Source organism: Paramormyrops kingsleyae, chromosome 6 (assembly GCF_048594095.1).
Source record: "Paramormyrops kingsleyae isolate MSU_618 chromosome 6, PKINGS_0.4, whole genome shotgun sequence".
NCBI classification, from domain to species: Eukaryota; Metazoa; Chordata; class Actinopteri; order Osteoglossiformes; family Mormyridae; genus Paramormyrops; species Paramormyrops kingsleyae.
This window is the reverse complement of record NC_132802.1, coordinates 5991804-6011278: the sequence shown is the minus strand read 5'-3', so window position 1 is coordinate 6011278 and position 19475 is coordinate 5991804. Positions and strand designations below refer to the sequence as shown.

The 19475-nt window shown below is 46.8% G+C and overlaps 1 protein-coding gene across 6 annotated transcripts in view; it reads right to left on the bottom strand.

The window, feature by feature from the left end:
* The window catches only part of kazna (kazrin, periplakin interacting protein a), a 210442-nt gene that overhangs the window by 12317 nt on the left and 178650 nt on the right, over nt 1-19475 (bottom strand). For 4 of the 6 annotated variants that reach the window (XM_072713483.1, XM_072713484.1, XM_023841537.2 and 1 more), the window contains exons 6-11: nt 9928-10064; nt 9340-9510; nt 8384-8467; nt 6627-6816; nt 5593-5726; nt 4863-4986 (exon numbers count right to left, since the gene is read on the bottom strand). In XM_072713483.1, the coding sequence (XP_072569584.1) occupies nt 4863-4986; nt 5593-5726; nt 6627-6816; nt 8384-8467; nt 9340-9510; nt 9928-10064 (840 nt within the window). Of the gene's footprint in view, nt 1-1247; nt 4987-5592; nt 5727-6626; nt 6817-8383; nt 8468-9339; nt 9511-9927; nt 10065-19475 lie in introns of those variants that run through there. The other 2 variants (XM_023841539.2, XM_023841540.2) reach the window with 2 other exon arrangements.

Genomic DNA, 19475 nt, shown 5'->3' with positions numbered 1-19475 from the left:
TGGTACATAATCCAAATGCACAAAATCTTAAAGACAACAGATAAGGTTGGTAGTTGCTACAGCCGTTAGCGCTGATTCAAGGACACAAAACTGCGAGAGTGGAATGGCTGGGAACAGCAAAGGGCCGGTGTAGATGAAGCTACGTAATCACCCGACGTAATGAAGGGTTCCTATGAGTATTACAGAGTGTCTCATCAGCAATAGAAAAGGTTTCATTAGCAGAAGTAGCAGTGACCCTGACTCGTTTGGACTGCTTAATACATGTATGTTCTGATGGTTTGTCAAAAAGATTTGAGCTTGTGACTGGATTCAAATCGAACAGCTATTTCCATAATTCCAAAGTGATGTTTCTATCACATTTACAATATATTGGTATCCCCATTAAACTTATGTCATTGCTGAAATGCATCACATTAATTTTGGTGACCCATCCTGACAGCAACACCTAATTCAATTTTTCCATTGGTCATGCTCATCCAATCAATGGAAACATAAGTGACTGAAGTGAAGCCTGCATCTTGGGACAGTTCAGTGGTCTGAAGGCAGCATTTCCCAACCCGGTCCTTGGGGATCCCCGGACAGTCCACATTATCGGGAGCAAAAACGTGGACAGTCTGTGGGTCGCTGAGGACCGGTTTGGGAAACACTGGTCTACGGACAAGGCAGGGCTTCTTAAAGGTGTAGCACAGATATGAGTTTTTGAAGCACTAATGTGAAAAGTCCAAGAAAGGCTCTGAATTTGTGTAAAAATACATGCCATACACATGAAAAAGATAAGGGCAGCATATTGGAACCTGAAGAGGTGGATGTTAGCTGCAGATCCAGGTGAATCCAGTAGTGTTATTCATTGTGAAAGTGTCTGGGGTCCGTCAACTTGAAGCAAGGCTGGATTCAAAATGATATATTTGAGTTTCTTTTAAAAAAATATGTACACACAACTTTTAACCCAGTGATGGCATCTTTTTTTAAACGTCTTATTTTTATGTCTGTCTTTGCATTCAGGGAAATAAATTTATGCAATAACAAGATTAAGATCTTGACTTTGACAGAACCATGTTTTCTGGGTTAAAGGTCAGAGGTGAGGGATCTGGGGTGTCACACAGAGAGTATTAGGAATTTCAGGCCACAAAACAATGTTATAGATGCTGTGTGGTCACACGGATGTCTGACAGTCACGTCTGTACACCAGAAGTTAGGAATAAACAAACCGTGACAACAAACAACGGGGAAAAGAAGAAGGCCACATGGAAATTCAGGATTATTTATTTTAAAATAAGTTTTTATTTGGATCTTTACTGTATTTGTTTCCATGCCATTAAAACCGCTTCCCTTCTCTCTATTTCCAAACAGCTAAAAACAGTGATTTTCCTTCACTGTCCTGATTTTCTGTTATTGAAGCTCATTTCTTCTTAAATAAATCTCTTTAATAGTAGATATCAGCATTATTTTCTAATTTACAAAAAATAAAATCAATGAAATGACAGCAAATCTGTTTACAAAATAAAACTACAAAAATAATGGCTTTTTTATATATGGAATGCCAACAGGAAAGGAGAAGTGAAGACTTCCCTTTCCGCAGATACAGGTGACCCCTGTTGCAAAGCAGCATGGGCTATTGAGTTCTTTTACATTCCCGTGACTTCCCATTCAACCACGTTAGATGAACAGGTAGCTAGCAGTGTTTTAGTAACTGAATGACAAGACAAAAGCTATCCTTTAAGGCAAGGCAGACATCTCAGCAAGCTCACTCAGTGCAGATCAAAGCAAGTAATATGCTGCTTTTGAAAAGGCTATTAATCTTTGGCACCTATTTAATTGCTTTTCAGGCAACTTGACCCTGGTTTATTTTTTATTTTCTTTGCCAGTATGAGAGGAGCTAATTTAGTTCTAATTCACATGCAGGACTCAAACCTAGTTTTGAGACATTGCTCATTATATAGATATTGCATGTATATTATATTATATTCCCACAATGCCAAAGATAAAGTGAGCTCAGAAAAACCCAAACTGAATACATGACTCCAGGCTGTTTGAATAAGATTGGGGGGGGGGGGGGGTGTGGGGGTGTGAACGACACAGTGCTGCCTGGAGCTGTTGGCTTCACTGCGGTGTCAGCCAGGTCAGAGGCTGCCCCCAAACACACCTCAATGCTGCATAGTCATGTGATCTGGCCAGCCTCTTAATGTCACAGGCCAGCTGAGGTGAGGCACCATGTCCCCAGGAACGGTCACACACCTCCCAGGCCGTAACTTCTGCCGCTAAACATCTTTGCCCATGAAATGGAGAAAGAAAAACAATGTACAGCCTGCTGAGTGAAAGCTCTCAGGCTAAGCCCGATTGCAAAGGACTCAATTTATTTAAATTTTGATGAAGTTTCTCCGTAATACATGTGTAATCAATCGAGTGCTCCGAAATCCCTAAAAAGCTGTCGGGGGAACTCCAGATATTCATTTATCTTTCACACACGGAACTGGACTCAGCGCAGTGAGAGGCGGTGAAGTTATTTCTGCTGAATTTCACAGTGGCGTGGGCTTCCTTCAGTCAGCCCAAGGGGATGGGGCTTCAAGGGAGGGGTGCAACTGGCAGGAGCCCCAGTGCCAGCCGGGCACAGGCAAATGGGGGGGGGGGGGGGGGGGGCATGGTGCATGCTGGAGGGAAAGCTATGGGAGTCGGTGCCTTGCAGACAGACTGCTGGCTCTGCTGCTGTAGCCATGAGCGGGGATTCGGTCTGAAGAGCGGCAGCGCATGTCCAAGCTGTGTGAGTGGATTATAAAAAAAAAATAGTAAAAGAGCAAATTATCTAAGCCTCTTCTGATACACGCACTCGGGAGCGAGCGGCCTGTCCCCATGGCGACCAGCAATCACTGCAAACTGCCGCCAAGAGACCCTCCCGGGGCGACTGTTCCGATGGCGGATTCTTTACGGCCGCCTCTAAGGTCAAAGATGCCCTATGAGCACCGTATGAGCTCAAGATGTGCAGCTGGTCCTGCTGTAGAAATAAGCAGAAAGAATTTGGGGTCCCAAGTCTCCCCCAGCCATGTTTCCTGTATCTAAGATACAGATTAAAACTTAGGTCTATTGACGGTGCCTTAAGTGCAATTCAAAGTGCTTCGTTTTGAGAAATATGATGGAGGCAGTGCCTCTTAGGGCGTGCTCTTCCAGTTAACACGCTCTAAACATCAGTCGCCAGTGCCGCTGGCTTTCCGCCAGTTTGCCCAGAGGCGTGGGGGTAGACGGTTCTCGTATTCCCTTTCCAGACCAAAAGCCAGGGCATCCTCGCTCACCATCATCCACTCTTCTGAAGTAGATGATGAGACCAACTGAACCCAAGGTTGCCATGCATTTCAGACAAACCCAGAGAGTCAACATGCTGGGCTACACATGCTTAGGGACAAAAGCACAATGCTGGTCAATTTCCTTATCGGTTTTCCACCCGTGGGGGGCGCAGCAGGAATTTTTCCCACAAAGCCACTGAATTGAACCAAATGCTTTAACTATGATAAAACACATTTTAGAGTGATCACATTTCGCCCCTAATAGGGGGATGTGGCTCTTCCCTAACCCTCACCCAGGGGGTCATCCCTACAAAAGACCGCCCAAATAGTATCTTGTGGGGGTATTCACATATTCTCGTTATTTTGGGGCAGTTTCAAGTTAAATTACCAATCCCATAACTTTTAGTTTTAGAGCTTCCAAATCAGCCTGGCACCAAAATGGAAGCTGTGCACATTTTCTTCTTGAGAGGACCCAGGTGGCAGTGAACAGGTCATTCTTGCATCTACAGGTGTAACACCCCAGTGACCTCAGGAAGTGAACACACTTGCAGTGGACAAATGCACAATTTATCAAAGGATGCATCAGTTATTACAGTGGTGGACTTCATGCTGTCTGAGATGCACCCTTAGGGGTGACTACTGCTCCCTTATCGAGACACGAAGTGCTCACTGGCCAGTGGCTATAGCTTAAGCTCTTGTCCTTTTGCTCTTATCTGAGTCTGTCTGCCCCCCAGCTCACAAAGCTCTGCTCTCAGCTTCTACACGCACACAGTTGATCACATGTAGGACATTTACACTTTCACACAGGGCATTGATGCCTTTAGGTTCGTTTTGTCGTGACGGCCCAGAACGAACATTTCAAAATCTTTATTCATGTACCGCTTGTGGCTTTGAGGATGACTATATATATATCCTAATTTTGGGATACATGCCCAGAGAGTCTGCACATTGCCTAAAGGAAGCTTTTCTTGATTACTGGCCAAATACAGGAAATGGACCAAGCAATGACAACACACGAGAAAAAAAAAAAAGTGGAATGAAATTAAAAAGCTGCGGTCAAAAATAACGAAATAATAACAAAAAATGCATTCAGGACATTGGACATTTACAAGCACAAAGTGCACAATGACGGTTATTTACAAATACACAGCAGTCCTTCAAGTCAAGTTATTGAACAAAAAAAAAATTCATAATATAAAGACAGGTAAAAGACGGAAACGGGGCCACGTTGCTCCAAAGATGACAGTTAACATATCCACGCTTCCCAAATCCGAAATGTGCGTGTGGGAGTGTGTGAGTGTATGGGCCTGGATTTTTTTCTTTTTTTACATACATAAAGGTATTTCACTACTAATATTTTTACACTAATACTGGTGGAGGGCGGGGCTTCCCTCTCAAACCCTCAACCAGACCCTTCGTAGGCGGGGTGACAGGCAGCTGTGCACATGCTTGCTCTCTCTCCTTTGCAGGAGGTCTGGGATGCAACGGGTGGGGGCTTGGGGAGTAGGGAGAGCAGGGTTTGGGGGTTGGGGGTCTGCCATCACCAGTCTGCATCCTCCTCTATGTAATAGTCAGGAGTGGAAGTACCATCGAACAGGCCCGGGTCCAGGGACTTGCGCTGTTTTCCTCGGGCGAAGACTCGTGACAGAGAACCCAAGCCCATCTTCTCCTTCTTTTTCTTACGCTTCTGGTCCTCCAGGTCCTCTAGAGACTGTGGCCAGATCAGGAAAGAGGGAAACGGGAGAGGGGGAGAGAGAGAGAGAAAATACCAACAGAGAGGGGGGAAAAACACGAGAGAGAGAGAGAGAGAGAATGAAAAGACAAGGTGTCACTGGTGGGCAAGACTCAGTCTGTAGCCGAAGATTAAAGTGGATTTCAGTCATTATTAAAGGACGAGCTTGAATGGAGGCAGGGTCACACTTACAGGAAGCATGGCGAGAGAAAGAGAAACACATACTGGCCAGCAGGATGAACATTTAACCGGGTCAAAGGTCATCCAAAACTCCCTTAAGCGAGTCGATGCAAAGAAAGCAACAAGCTGCCTCGCTGCGTTGCAACACTGAAAAGTCTGGGCCAGAAAGCCATTCGACTCCTGGTGTAAAAGGAGCTAGAGTGCAACGTAAGCGGTCGTTGGCACAGTCGTAAACGCCACACTGCAGATTTCCCAGCGTGTCGAGTGGGGATATGCACACAACAGCACTCAACATGAAGAGCCAAGCATCCCGCCAACATTAGCCAATGGGCCAACAAACGTGAAAGCAAAAGAACTGGGAGCAGAAGGCAACTGTGGAGGAGCGGCGTCCCTGGAAGCTCTTACGTTGCAGAGAGAGTGCGTCCGGTGCCGTGGGGAGTTGATGTCGCTGGGTGTGGAGGAGCGGTCGCCCTCGGCAGCTGAGGCGTCCGAGATGATGGAGGGTTGGCGTGAGTGACAGGGGCTCACCCTCACTGCCGCTGGGGGCAGGAACACCACCACACTGTCATTTACTGGGCTAACGCTAGGCGATATGCTAGCAAGGCTAACTAAAGCTATTTAGTTTGATACATGCGTTTGTTTCACCTAGCTATGACATTCCCACATGCTAATCCTGCTAACTGAACGATCTGTGCCAGCAGTGTAGCTACATTTAACACTCATTGACTTGGCTGACGGTATTCTGCTGTGTAAGTCATAGTGTGATGACATCAGCAACACACCTACACAGCTGGGCAAGACAAAAAATGGCCTGGATGGAAGTTGACAGAAGGATTAGTTAACAAGAATAGACCAGATTACATTACATATTCAGATAAGCAGTTATAATGTATGTCTGAACACAACATTTATGAGTGATCATCCTCCCGGCTATTAGCATGCCAGTGCACTTTTTCTGCAAAATACAATTAATTTGTCATACAGCTTAATACTTTGTTGGTGTTTCTACCATTTGCTGACCGAGGGGCAGATTTCTATCTTTTCACTCAGTCATATAAAGCATAGTTCACATTAAAATACTGCGGTATAAAACATCTGACTCCCGCCGAGAACACTGCTGTGTAAAACATCTGGTTCCCACTGAGGACAGTAATTTAAACACCCAGTTACCATGGAGAACACAGTGGTATAAAACATCCTGTAACCATGGAGAACATAGTGGTATAAAACATCCTGTAACCATGGAAAACACAGTGGTATAAGACACCAGGTTACCATGGAGAATGCAGTGGTGTAACACACCCAGTTCTTTTTAAAAATGCAGTGGTGTAACACACCCAGTTCCTTTTAAAAACACAGTGGTGTAAAATGCCCAGCTTCCATTGAAAACACTGTGATGGAAAACACCCAGTTCCCAAATAAGACTGGGGGGTCCCCACCTTGCCTGTCGGCGGGATGGGGAGTGTGCCCGTGGTACAGCGTCTGCTGGCTCTGCCGGATGGCGGCTGTGAGGGGCAGGTCCGCCTGCACCACCCATTCCTGGTTGCCATTGACGACGGCCTCAGTGGGCATGGCCAGGGAGTGCCGTTTGGGCACGTCCTTAGTGAGCGTTGCCAGGGACTGCTTTGCCTGTGGGAGGTGGTGGGGGAGTGTGGAATAAACACACACAGGATTGTCAGCCTGGGGACCCTAAGGGAACGAAAGCTCAGGAGACTCCAGCAAAATGCTATTTGGACAGTCTTTTGTAAGGATGACCCCCTGGAAGAGGGATATGAATGAGCCTCATCCCCTTTTAGGCATCCAAGAACTTATCAGTTATATGACATTTTGTTGTTGTTGTTGTTCTGAACAATCTGTGTCACACTCTGCCGGCTGACAGGGGAGGTGTGTAGAATGCCTGCCGGCTGTGTTTACTGACAGTGTGTGCAGAGAGAGAGAGAGAGAGAGAGAGAGAGAGCGGACAGTGATGAAGCTATTGCATAACCGTCAACAGCTATAACTGTAACTATCTGGGTCGTCACTGAAGCCTGCGGCTGCCTCCTGGGGTGTGGTGGGATGGGTCTGCATGTGAACCACAGCTGAACTTCATAACACCCAAGGAAGGCCCCAATTCAGCACGCACGTACAGACCACTAGGTTTTAACCTGAAGTCTCAGTCAGAAAGTTGCATCGTTATACCCTTGAACACAGTTCAAATATGCCTGATGAGTTTTGTTTGTGTTTTCAAATAATTGTGCAGTAAAATGACTGCTTCACGGACTGATTGATAGACACAGAGACACGTTGACATCATTCATAGATAGATAGGGCAGGGGAGGAGACAGTGTCTGTGAGTGGAAGGTCTCAGGTTCAAATCCCAGAGGTGGTAGAGTCACTCGGCTTTCACTAAAGAAAAATGTATGTTTCTGTGGGTAAAATTATCTGCTAAATGATCCAATTTAGCCCATTTTTTAGCTACATTTATTGAAATCACTCAGATTAAACACCTTGGTCAAGAGGCTCTTTCTGGGACTTGAAGTGGCCTTGGAGCTAAAAACAAAGCTACCAATCCCCACTAATCCTACGAACAACAACGTATGATGCAATAAATAATACAGCAGTAGAAAACAGACACACAGGCATTACGAGCCTGGGAGCACAACAAGACACTGTCACAGTGCATGGAGGTGAGTCAGTGCACCCAGAACCAGTGAAGAACCCATGTTCATTACATCAAAACCAAAATCAGTGCCCCAGGACAGCCCCGAATAACAGGACCCTACACAACCATAATTACACATGCAGGGAAATCACTTTCTATAGGCACTCCAAACAGTCACCACATCACTCTGCTTGCGTCAGATTGGTTACACCCTGATCACGCCTTCTGATGGAATCCCAAAAATGCAATTATAATTGATGACGAATCAGTTTTGTCATCTCGTTGGACCTGGCAGGGTCTCGAAGGAGAGAACCGGTGCTTCATTTATCATGCCCAAGATCCGGTCCAAAAATAAGCAAGTGCAAGATCAACCACAAATGGGTTAGGATGACCGGCAGACAGCCACCTGTTAGTGGACAGACGTGCAAATTGAATTCCCAGACTCTCCAGCTGATCACTATACACTGGGAGGTGGGGGCAGGGGTGTTCAGAGCAAGTCCAATCCCAGGCTGAAAGGGGGGGGGGGGGAGTGGGTAAGGGGGCAACTGGTCTTACCGCCTTGGCCCTAGGTGAGGGCTCCTTCTCCACTGGGCGATCAAACACCCGGTACTCCATTTTCTGAGCCACACAGTTATTTATCTGAGGAGACAAGCCACACGCACACACACACAGACACACGCTCACGCTGAAGGTCCACCAGTGACAGGCAGCTTCCGCCAGAGTCCCGGCAGCATTAAAAAAAATAAAAATAAAAAAACTGACACAAACAAGGAAGGGATCACAGGCCGGCCTCCTCCGAGACTCAAATACTATATGCTCGAGTACCTGTGTCTGCAGTAACAGCAGAGGCTATGGCAACTCACTGGAGCAAGTCTGAGGGCAGACTCAGAGCTCGTTAATGAACATCTTACATGTCAGGTGTGTTTTTTAGCTTGTGGGGGGGGGGGGGGGTTTCTCCTGCTTCGGTTGCTCAGCTGGAGCTCGAAGGCTTCTAGGACTGGTGCGTTTCTCGCAGGTGGGGGGCCGGCATGATAACACTGCAGAGAATGTTGGGTAAACGGGGGCATTCTCTCAGGCTGACGGGGAGCAGAGGGCCCAGCAGAGAGATGGGGGTGGCCTGAGAGAATCGATCTCCCCCGAAACACCTGTGATGGGTCTGTGGGGGGGGGGGGGCGCTGCTGCCCACAAAGAGGGAGGCACATTCCTGCAGGCTGCCTTCCAGGGGGGGTGTCGCGGAGTAAGCAGTGTCTCTGTATGGCTGCTTTTCTCTCTTAGTGTGTGTAGGTTGTGCATACATGCATTTAAATAAACAGGAGGATTCTAGGATTTTTTTAAGTTGGGGCCGTAATAGAGGACCAGCCTTATTAGCCAGTGATATGTTTTGAATTGATGAGTGACAGGGGGCGGACCACACTAGGAGCCAATAAGGTTTCAGATGGGGCCAGAGGCCCCGTGGCCCCGCCCCTGTATACACCCCCGTTCAGTTTGCATTTGTGTGTGTATGTTCTTACCATGGCCAGCTCGGCCTCTAGCTCCTTGATGCGGTTCTCCTTCAGGTCCAGCTGGCTGCGGAGCGCCCCCGCATGCTCCGTGGCCTCTTTGGTCTGCCTCCGCAGGTCCCACTTCTCTCTCTCCAGAAGGTCCTTCTCCTTGGCCAGGGCCTTCACCGCGTCCTCGCTCTCCTGCGGGATGCACCTCCGGCTCCATCAAAGGGACACGAGTCGCAACCTCAAAAGCCACTGCCTCTTAAAAAGCCCCCCCAAGGTCAGCAGGCAGCGCTGTTCACGGCGGTGAGTCACATCCCAGAAAATTAATGCCACCCATTCTCTACATTAACAAAAATTAGCTCACCTCATCTTTTTTAATTGAACTTCGCTTTAACTAAGATTCTGTTAGAGCCTTTTAGATTTACAGTGAGTTAATGAATACTAAATTAAATTTGCTATCAGTTAATTATAGAAGTCTTGGTCACAGGGAGGACTATGATATCAGCTGCCTGTGCGCTTCTGTTGTTTTCTGGCAGACTTGGCACTAGGGGGCGCTATGAGGGCGAATCCCATTCACCCGCACTGTGGATTGATGTTGGGTTCGAGGCCTACTTTTCTGTGCTGCTCATAGTTGCGGATGAAGTCCCTCAGCTGCTCCTCGCGGCTCTCCAGTGTGGTGTACAGCTGCTGCATCTGGTTCACCAGGTCGGCTTTCTCCACCTTCAGACGTTTGCGATCCGCCTTCATCGCTACAGGCAAAGAGGACCGGGCTCCGTCAGTCAAACCACCTCAGGCAGCCCCTTCCGTGTCCCTCATGTCGCCAGCTTCATCCTGCCTCAAACCTAATTCCGTCCCTCGTGTCTCCAGCTTCATCCTGCCTCAAACCTAATCCCGTCCCTCGTGTCGCCAGCTTCATCCTGCCTCAAACCTAATCTCGTCCCCTGGTGTCGCCAGCTTCATCCTGCCTCAAACCTAATCCCGTCCCACGTGTCTCCAGCTTCATCCTGCCTCAAACCTAATCCCGTCCCTCGTGTCGCCAGCTTCATCCTGCCTCAAACCTAATCCCGTCCCTCGTGTCGCCAGCTTCATCCTGCCTCAAACCTAATCCCGTCCCTCGTGTCGCCAGCTTCATCCTGCCTCAAACCTAATCCCGTCCCACGTGTCTCCAGCTTCATCCTGCCTCAAACCTAATCCCGTCCCACGTGTCTCCAGCTTCATCCTGCCTCAAACCTAATCCCGTCCCACGTGTCTCCAGCTTCATCCTGCCTCAAACCTAATTCCGTCCCTCGTGTCGCCAGCTTCATCCTGCCTCAAACCTAATCCCGTCCCTCGTGTCGCCAGCTTCATCCTGCCTCAAACCTAATCCCGTCCCACGTGTCTCCAGCTTCATCCTGCCTCAGACCTAATCCCGTCCCACGTGTCTCCAGCTTCATCCTGCCTCAGACCTAATCCCGTCCCACGTGTCTCCAGCTTCATCCTGCCTCAGACCTAATCCCGTCCCACGTGTCTCCAGCTTCATCCTGCCTCAAACCTAATCCCGTCCCACGTGTCTCCAGCTTCATCCTGCCTCAAACCTAATCCCGTCCCACGTGTCTCCAGCTTCATCCTGCCTCAAACCTAATCCCGTCCCACGTGTCTCCTGGCAGCATTCAAATTGAGAGGGTTCTGGGGTGTCCAGGGACCCTCTCCCCTTAGGAGAGAAAAAAGGCACCTGGGGGTGGGGTTCTCTTAAAATGACCAAGATTCAGTGTCACCCCCCCCCCTGCCCCGCCCCAAAAGTGTCAACTATACTGAATTAAGCTGGGAGACCTTGATTCTACCTTTATTATGGACACTTGTTGTTTGATGGCATTGTTGAACTGCCAACCAGGGAACCGCAGGCTAATCCCACCCTGTCCCACACCTTGCATGAACTTTCCTGCCATTTCCTCTTGTGATTCCCATGTCGTGCAGAGACCGAACACCAGATATCAACGCTCCTCATTTCAATTTGATTCCATTAAAAACATTTCACTCCTCAACATGCTTGAAGACTTGATCGCATGACAAGAAGACCAGTCACAGGCAAATTTATGAGGAACACAACCTCAAGGATTTTATCTTCTGAAGTACATACACTCCGTTTGTAAACTCCATCCATATTCACAAAATAGAATTGTGTAGATGTGTGGGCTTGTAGGACATAGTGTGCAAGCAAATTGTTCTGACAGCAATATCACATTACAAGCAGGGAACCCGTGTTGCAAAATGGAAATTACAAGGATGGGTGGCGTGCAAGCAGGATGCAAACACAAAACTGAGCCAACATGCTTTTTAACGAATGAGGATTTCGATCTAAATGCACCCCTTTAATGTCACACGCTTCACCTCTCGGCAGGACACCAAGATCAGACCATTCCAGAAGTTCCACCTGATACTCTAAAACCACTTTTGGCCTCTGACATATCAAGATTAGGTGTATTCAAAATCTGAAAGGAAAATTACACGAGACATTCCTCTCATTAAAACTCGCTATGCTAGGGTGCTCCATCTTTTAAACCTTTTACTCTAAGCCCATATTCAGTTAAATGTCAGCTGCTCAAAACAGAATCACTGACTAAAGGTTTGTAAGTGTAAGAGTTAAATTGCACATATTAAATGGAGAGCGATCACAGACAAAATCCCTTTTTAGGTCCCCATGCCTCATGGGTGATAATAGAAGCAAATGAAATAAAGAAACTGTTACATTAATATCTTTGTTCTTGGTAGCTTGCCCTACATGACGCACAATTTTTATCAATTTGTGCGTGAGGGCAATCTGAAGTTACTTAAGTGAAGCAGATCTCAGCCGTGGGGGGTGTTTCTCCAAAGGGCCCCATGCCCTTCTTTCTCTCGCTGAACATCTGAGCGACCTACTGACTGCCTCCACTTTCCACGTTTGCAGTGGACGTCTGGGGTGTTCCTCGATACTAAGATCTCAAAGATAGTACTTGTGTCGGTCTTGCTCACTTGCCTCCCAAGAACAAACTTGGGGCGCAATGAATCACGGGATTGGTCTTGCTTGGCGAGGATGCAACTGTTGTGTCCTTGATGTTTGGGGCGGAGCAAGAACAACATCTGGGGCTTTTTACCTTCCTCTGTACTTCTGTACTTCAGTTGTTGAGTATTGGAACTGGACTTCAGCAATGGAAGATGACGTAAAATGGGGACACGAGAACACAAGTACGGTCAAGTATGCGTGAGTAACGCCCCTGCTGTGGTGTGGCAGAGGAAACTGGGCGGAGCAGGTGACGCAGGGGTCAAAGGTCAGCCCAGACACTAAAGGGCAGCCCTGAGGCTGTGACTCAGCTTCTACGTTAAGCTGTGTTGCATAAACGGAAGGATTCAGCACTATCGCTACCACAGCTGTGCGTATGAAGCACATAACATGTTCCTGGCTGATAATAGTAGGGTTAGAGGAGCCTTAACTATCACCTGGAACAAATGACAACACTACCAAACTTTAGCCTGGTGCTCTGGCGCTATCAACCACCTGTTATTCTGATTGCCTAAGAGGTCATTTTACGCGAAGAGATTTTCAAGGGTGACACTTTCAAGCTTAAACCACTTAAACTGTTAATTACTGTCCTGGTCTGATATGCCCCTCCCCCTCCTGTGCCATGTAACCATAGAGAGACATGTGACAGACACTCACCCCCACTGCTCTGCCAGTACATGGGCATTTGGGGACCTAGGATGGGTTGCTCAGTGGTTATAAATAACGTATGTTCCTCACAGAAGACTTGAACAAATGCCATCCCTCTGGTTACATGCCTTTTCCTCAAATTCTGGTCAAATTCTGGAATGCTGGGAAGTAAATCATTACTGTTAAGACACAGACAGAAGAGAGACAAAGAGACAGAGAGACACAGACAGACAGACAGACAGACAAAGCACATTCTATGTGTGTTTTGCTGGTCAGTGAATGTTTCTGGAAATCTACCATAACCAAACACAGCAACAGACACTCTTGCAAAAGGTCAAAAGACTCATATAAAAAATGTTTAGGCCAAAGAACGCCTCTCAACACCAGTGATTAAACTTCAGAACACAATCAAGTATTACTTTATTGCCTAATTTTTGGTCTAAATTAACTTACAGTTCGACTCATTTATTTGGCTGCTTACTGAAGCTTACATCACTGTGGTATCACTCTCCTGCCCAGACACTGCGACTGCAACGTCTGCAGGGAAAATGAACAGACAGGCCTCAAAGCTGACTTCCTGTCCGCAGAGTGCCCATCACACTGAGGGCCGATTAACTTCTCTGGGGGCCCTAGGCAGAGCAAGAGCAAGAGCAATATTTTTTTTGTAGCCGAAGGAGAAGCGATGCAACATCAATAATCCACTAATCACTGATTGGGGGGGATGAATGCCGGTGGTAAAATTTAATGACATTTTCCTGGGGCCCCAAGTCAGAGCCTGGGATAGGCTATGCAATAAACCTCCCCAGGACCACAAACAAAATCCAGAATTTTCAGCCCACGCTCTAGACAGCCGGAGCCTGGTTTTCCTCAGCAATTGCATCAATGGTTTAAAGGATGAAGAGAGACAGTATTTTAAGAGTTCTTCATACATAAAACGTGGAAACATTAACAAACTAGAAGTTTCCCAGAGGCAATGTTTAAGACTTAAAAACTAAATATTTGGGTTCCTCTTGGTGGATGTTCAGTGGCCAGAGTTAACCGGAACTTCCACAGGGAGATACAGTGAAACAGGTCAATTTCCGCACAGTGCAAATGTTTGTCCAAATGAATTTAAAAATAAGTCAATTTAGGATTCATAATTTATTTCTTGTGGTGGGCTGGATTAACTATATTAGAGTAGTGAACAATTTTGTTATGAGGACAGAGCATATAATTGAAATGGTTCTAAATCTAGTTACAAATTTCAATTTAAATGCTGCTTAATTAAATAGAAAACTGCCTCCATTATTAATTAGTACTGATCCACTTATGGGGTCTAATAAGAAAAAAAGGCATTTCATTACAGCCAGCAATGAGCAGGGGAACGATCACCATAGTCATCCTAACATAGGAACCCAGTGTTAACTTCACAGGTACTGCGATATCCATGTACAGTACGGTGTTTATTTAGACTGCGGGTTAGGACGCTGTCTGTGACCGGAAGGTCTTAGGTTCCAGTCCCATCTGGTTACAATCCCATGGTCGACACGGTTTCACTGCTGGGCCCTTTATCAGGGCCCTTAACCCAGTTGCTCCAGGAACTGTCTGATCCTGCTTTTTCTGTTGTATATCGCTTTGGATAAAAGCGTCCATTAAACAAATTAATACAAGCAGCACAAAAAGCCAGAAAGAGAGGGGAGAGGAGTCAAAAAGTCCTTTAACATTACTGGTAATTCATAATGGTCACTGCTTCCCTCCGAGGCACGTTAACGCTGTTATGGAACGACAGAAAGTCAGAAAGCAGTGGGTGTTTGAGTGGAAGGTGAAGGATGGAATGTTGCTCCATTTCTCAGCTCTCCAGACAACCAGAGATGGTCAGCAGGTGGGCCGACCATGAAGCTGTGAACGTTTCAGGAATGAAGCTCTGAGCTGAAACACCAGCATGCTTCTGTACCTTTCGGAGAGGTACATTCATATACTAAACTCCGGATCATCCTCATCAATACCATAATCTGCATCATCGGACATTTCCGAAATTGTAGTGGGATTTTGGACCATTGTTCACGAAGAAAAGCCTCTGTCTTTTTGAGGGATGACAGAGAGGTAGAAATCTACTGACATTCTGTGCTCCAGAACTTCCCATTAATATTCAGTGACATTTAAATCTGGGGAAGATGTGGAGTCTGACCTCATTTTTTAGCCTTGTGTATGCAATAGGGCTCTTTGCATTATATAACACTGTGATAATCTGGATATGTGTGCATGTGTAATAATCACCACGGCCTTAGGTAAAGGCAATAAAAATTCGCCCCAATGCCAGATTGTCGGTACTATTTGGAGGTTTGGTTACGCCCACAATTTGAGAAGCAGATTAGTAATACGCACATCCATTGTGTGAAACCGCTTATTCTGTTCAGGGTCGCGGGGGGAACAGAGCCTATCCTGGAAGCTACAGACACGAGGCAGGGAACAACCCAGGATGGGGCACCAACCTATCGCAGGGCACACACACCATTCTCACGCACACACGCATGCATCCACACCTATGGTCAATTTGGTAACTCCAATTAGCCTCAGGATGTTTTTGGACTGTGGGGGAAACCAGAGCACCCACAGGAAACCCCACGATGACACAGAGAGATCATATAAGCTCCACACACGGAACGCCGGAGACTCAAACCCAGGTCCCAGAGGTATGAGGCGACAGTGCTAACCACTGCCCCACCTAAAATATTATTAGCATAAATTCGACGTAACCTTATGTTTAATAAACGTGTCGGACTTTAAACTGCAAAAAAGTACCGTCACACCACCAACGTCTTTTTGCCTTGTTTATCCACATTATCTCCTCTTTTAAAAGACGTAGCTGCTGATCTGTCCCTTTCTTCGCCGCCACTTCAGTGCTTATTCCTTCCATGATTTACCAAAACGGTACCATGTGGTGTGCTCCACTAACTGAATTTAAAAAAACATTAGGACACCCCAGATTTATTCAGATTAGTAACTTGGGTGTCATACTACGCCTCTCATTAATATTTTAGGCGCACTACTAATCTGCTTATCAAATTGTGGGCGTAAGTAAATGTCATTTTAGTTTAGGAAAGCTGGCGTCCGGACAGACGTTTACCGTACGCCCGTCATCTGAAGCCCTGGTGATTATGGTGCATCCGCCACATAAACGTGATTCTATCGCTGTGTTATATAGTGCAGCCAAAGTATATGGGCATTATCATGAGGAAAGAGTGTTTCCTACTCAGAACACACCTGTTCCTATAAAATTGCCTCAATTTGGGACCCATTAGTCCATGTTACTTTTTCCTGGTTTTTGTGCTCCTTTACACTGGGTTATGTGTGATACAAGTGGATTCTGATTTGTAGCCCTGCCATAAATTGTAGCTTTGTGAAGCTCACAATATATAACTCTAGCTGTGACTGGATCACGGAGGTACTCATTCAGTTCAGCAGTCATTTTTGAGGCTGTACTTCTGTGGTGTTTATTGACAATCCAGTTAAGCGTCTGTCTGTCCCAGGCGCCCAGCTTCAATCACTGTGCCTCAAATGCAATTGTGCATTTGACAAATGCTCTCACGAGTTTTGAGACTGTTCCCCTGGACACATTAAATCATTTTGCAGTTTTTGTAATCAATGTACTGGCAATTGAGGGACCAATCCTTCAGAGCTGTGCACAACATGAAAACTCATATATCAAGCCGCTGAATATCATACCTCATTTATAGCTGAGACGTATTACTAACTGGTAGTCACAATAATATAATTCACCTTTGTAACCGCATTTGTAATTGTCATTTAGTTGCTTTTTCATGTGATTTATCCTTTAGAAAACAACGAATGATTGGGCCCCCTACCATCTCAATCACATATAAACACACACCTACTCATTACACCACTGTACTACATAATTAAAGGTAATCTTCACCCTTTCTGATTGTTTGGAAGCTCTTGCGCACAAAGTTGCAGAACAACTCCCATCTCTGAGCCGAGAGAAAGATTCAGCTATTAGTTTCCCCCAGGGTAGGGAGCATTATAGGCCAATCACAGACTATGCAGGAATCACCCGCGGGCAGGATTATCGTCCCCGAAGGTGGTGACTCACGGATCATCGCCATACTTCACTCCCATGACCTACCATCCTGATCCCCCCCCCACTGTAATCGCGCCTGCACTGCCACATGCTGGTCACAGCAGGAGTGTAACGCACCCGGCGCGTGCAGCTAATGGGAGCGCCCCCTGCTGTTTGCACGCTGTGCTGCGTGCTCGTCACCCACACTCCACCTCCAGGCCCATGACAGCTGTTCTGGGGAAATCGACGTCTGAAACCAGATACAATCTTAAAGAATGGCAAATAGGTTAGGGAGAGATCACTGGATGGATGGACTTGGGGGAGGCTCGGGGTGCTCTGGTGTGCCCACCCAGTGATGGATTGGCATCCCATCCAGGGTGTTCCCTAGCCCTGTGCTCTGGGCTCCCTGGCACAGATTCCAACCTCAGTGTGCCCCTGTACGAGATCAGCAATTACGGAGGATGCATGAATATGTAGGGGAAACAGTCTACAAAATTAATCGCAATTAGCATAAATTACCTGAAATTATGGTATTTTGAGGGCAACTAAAGTAACTGGAGGCTCCTGTACAGGTAGCCTACATGACCTGAGCCAATTAACCTATGACCCAAATGAGCAAGCTGCTTCAGCAATGACATCAGGCAAATGTACAGTAATAAACCTGAAATTATAGCCTGTGGTTACTCCTCTGTCAGACACATATCCAGCACTGGTAGGAAGCCTTTTGAGGAAGCTTCTGCTTATTCCATGGAAGACATGGCCCTACAAATCATCAACTGGACACAAATCTACTCCTGTCTGACTGAACAGTGCACACTACATCAACACCCGACGCCAGAGAACTGCATGCTGGCAAAATTCAGCTTGGATTGTGTCTTGCTGTCCGTGTAGCGCCGCTGAAACATCGCAGTGACTGAAATTCCCACTGAGGCAATCAACACAGGCAGCCATGGTGGAGAACAAAACAAAGAGCAGAGCCGTCCTGTTCTTTGGGAACAAAGGGATGAGAGGGACAGTCATCAAATGACTACAAAAGGCCCTTTCTTGTTCAACAGTCATGGCCAGTTCAGTAACGTTCAAGCCAAGCTGCAGATCGTCATGTAAATGTTCACGGTCGGCAATTAAAGTCTCACAGGAAGCTTAAACTCAGAGAGATTTCTCTTCATTCTGTTAAATGAGGACTTTTGTGTTGGCGTTTGGCGAGTGGCTCCCAATCTGCTTTGAAAGCTGCCTTTAATCTGGCCGCCACTCTCAGCATTTGGCTTGCTTCGTGCCAAGCGTGCCAGTCCGCGAGGTCGAGGGAAGATTCTTGGGCATGGTGGAGTCTCTCGCTCATTTGCATTGGGGCAGTATCAAATCAAAAAACTTTATTTGTCCCCGAGGGGCAGTTTGAGGAATTCCCCAGTAGTCGATTTCAAGTCAAGATGAATCAGTTGCTTTTCCCTTTTCTTTCCACTAGAAACCTCCATCCAAGCACTTCCTGTACCCGCTTTGTTCTATTCAGGGTCGCAGGATTCCGAAGCCAATCCCAGAAACTATGGGCGCAATGCAGGGTATCACCTGAGATGGCACGTTATAACAATTTGTGTAAATATTTCTAAGCCTTTCAATTACAGTTCAGAAAAGCTAAATTATGTCTGGAGAAATTCATTTAAGATGGCTGCAATCATACCTGATTGGTAGAAAGACTAGGTCAGAAAGCAAGACCGGACTTATGCACAGGCTGTAGCTGTGTTGTAGCCCATAGTTGCAGAGGGCACCACATGATTTCTCTGGTTGTTACAGCACTGTTTTATGCTGTAGGCATGGATCTCTAAATTCGGCCCTGGTAGACGGACATCAACTCCATCACATTGCACCTTTTACATAACCATCTAGTGAGTTAGAGACCATAAAATAAGAATTCACTGAAGTAAAAAGACAACGGCTCGGGGGGGGGTGGGGGGGCAGGGGGGTGTTAACTCGGATAGAAGTCTGGTAGAACAAGCTCCATCAGGTCACAAGCTCTCTGGAGTTCAAGCAGGCCTTTGCCGACTAGCCAGATGGAGAACTGCCCCAACGGAAGCCCACGGTAATCAATCTCCATAATTTGTCAAAAACATGCTGCAGTAAACAAAGATGGTGCCCAGTCTGCCTACAGCAGGGATGGCAGAACAAGCAGAGGGCAGATGGTGCGTTGGGACAGGGGAAGAAAAACAGCTGGACCACCACCTCAGTCTTCGCTCTGATGTACACGCGAGAGGCTTTGAACGGGACACTCTCTGCTGCCACCTTTGGGAGGTGGACGTCATAGGGGTGACATCATAGCTGAGCATCATACCGGAACAGCTTATTGGACGATCCACGGAGCTGAGGGGTCACCAACGGACACCCTCCAGTGAGGATTCCCTCTGCGCACTGTGTCATTAATCTCATTCTGTTTCCTACGACTCAAAG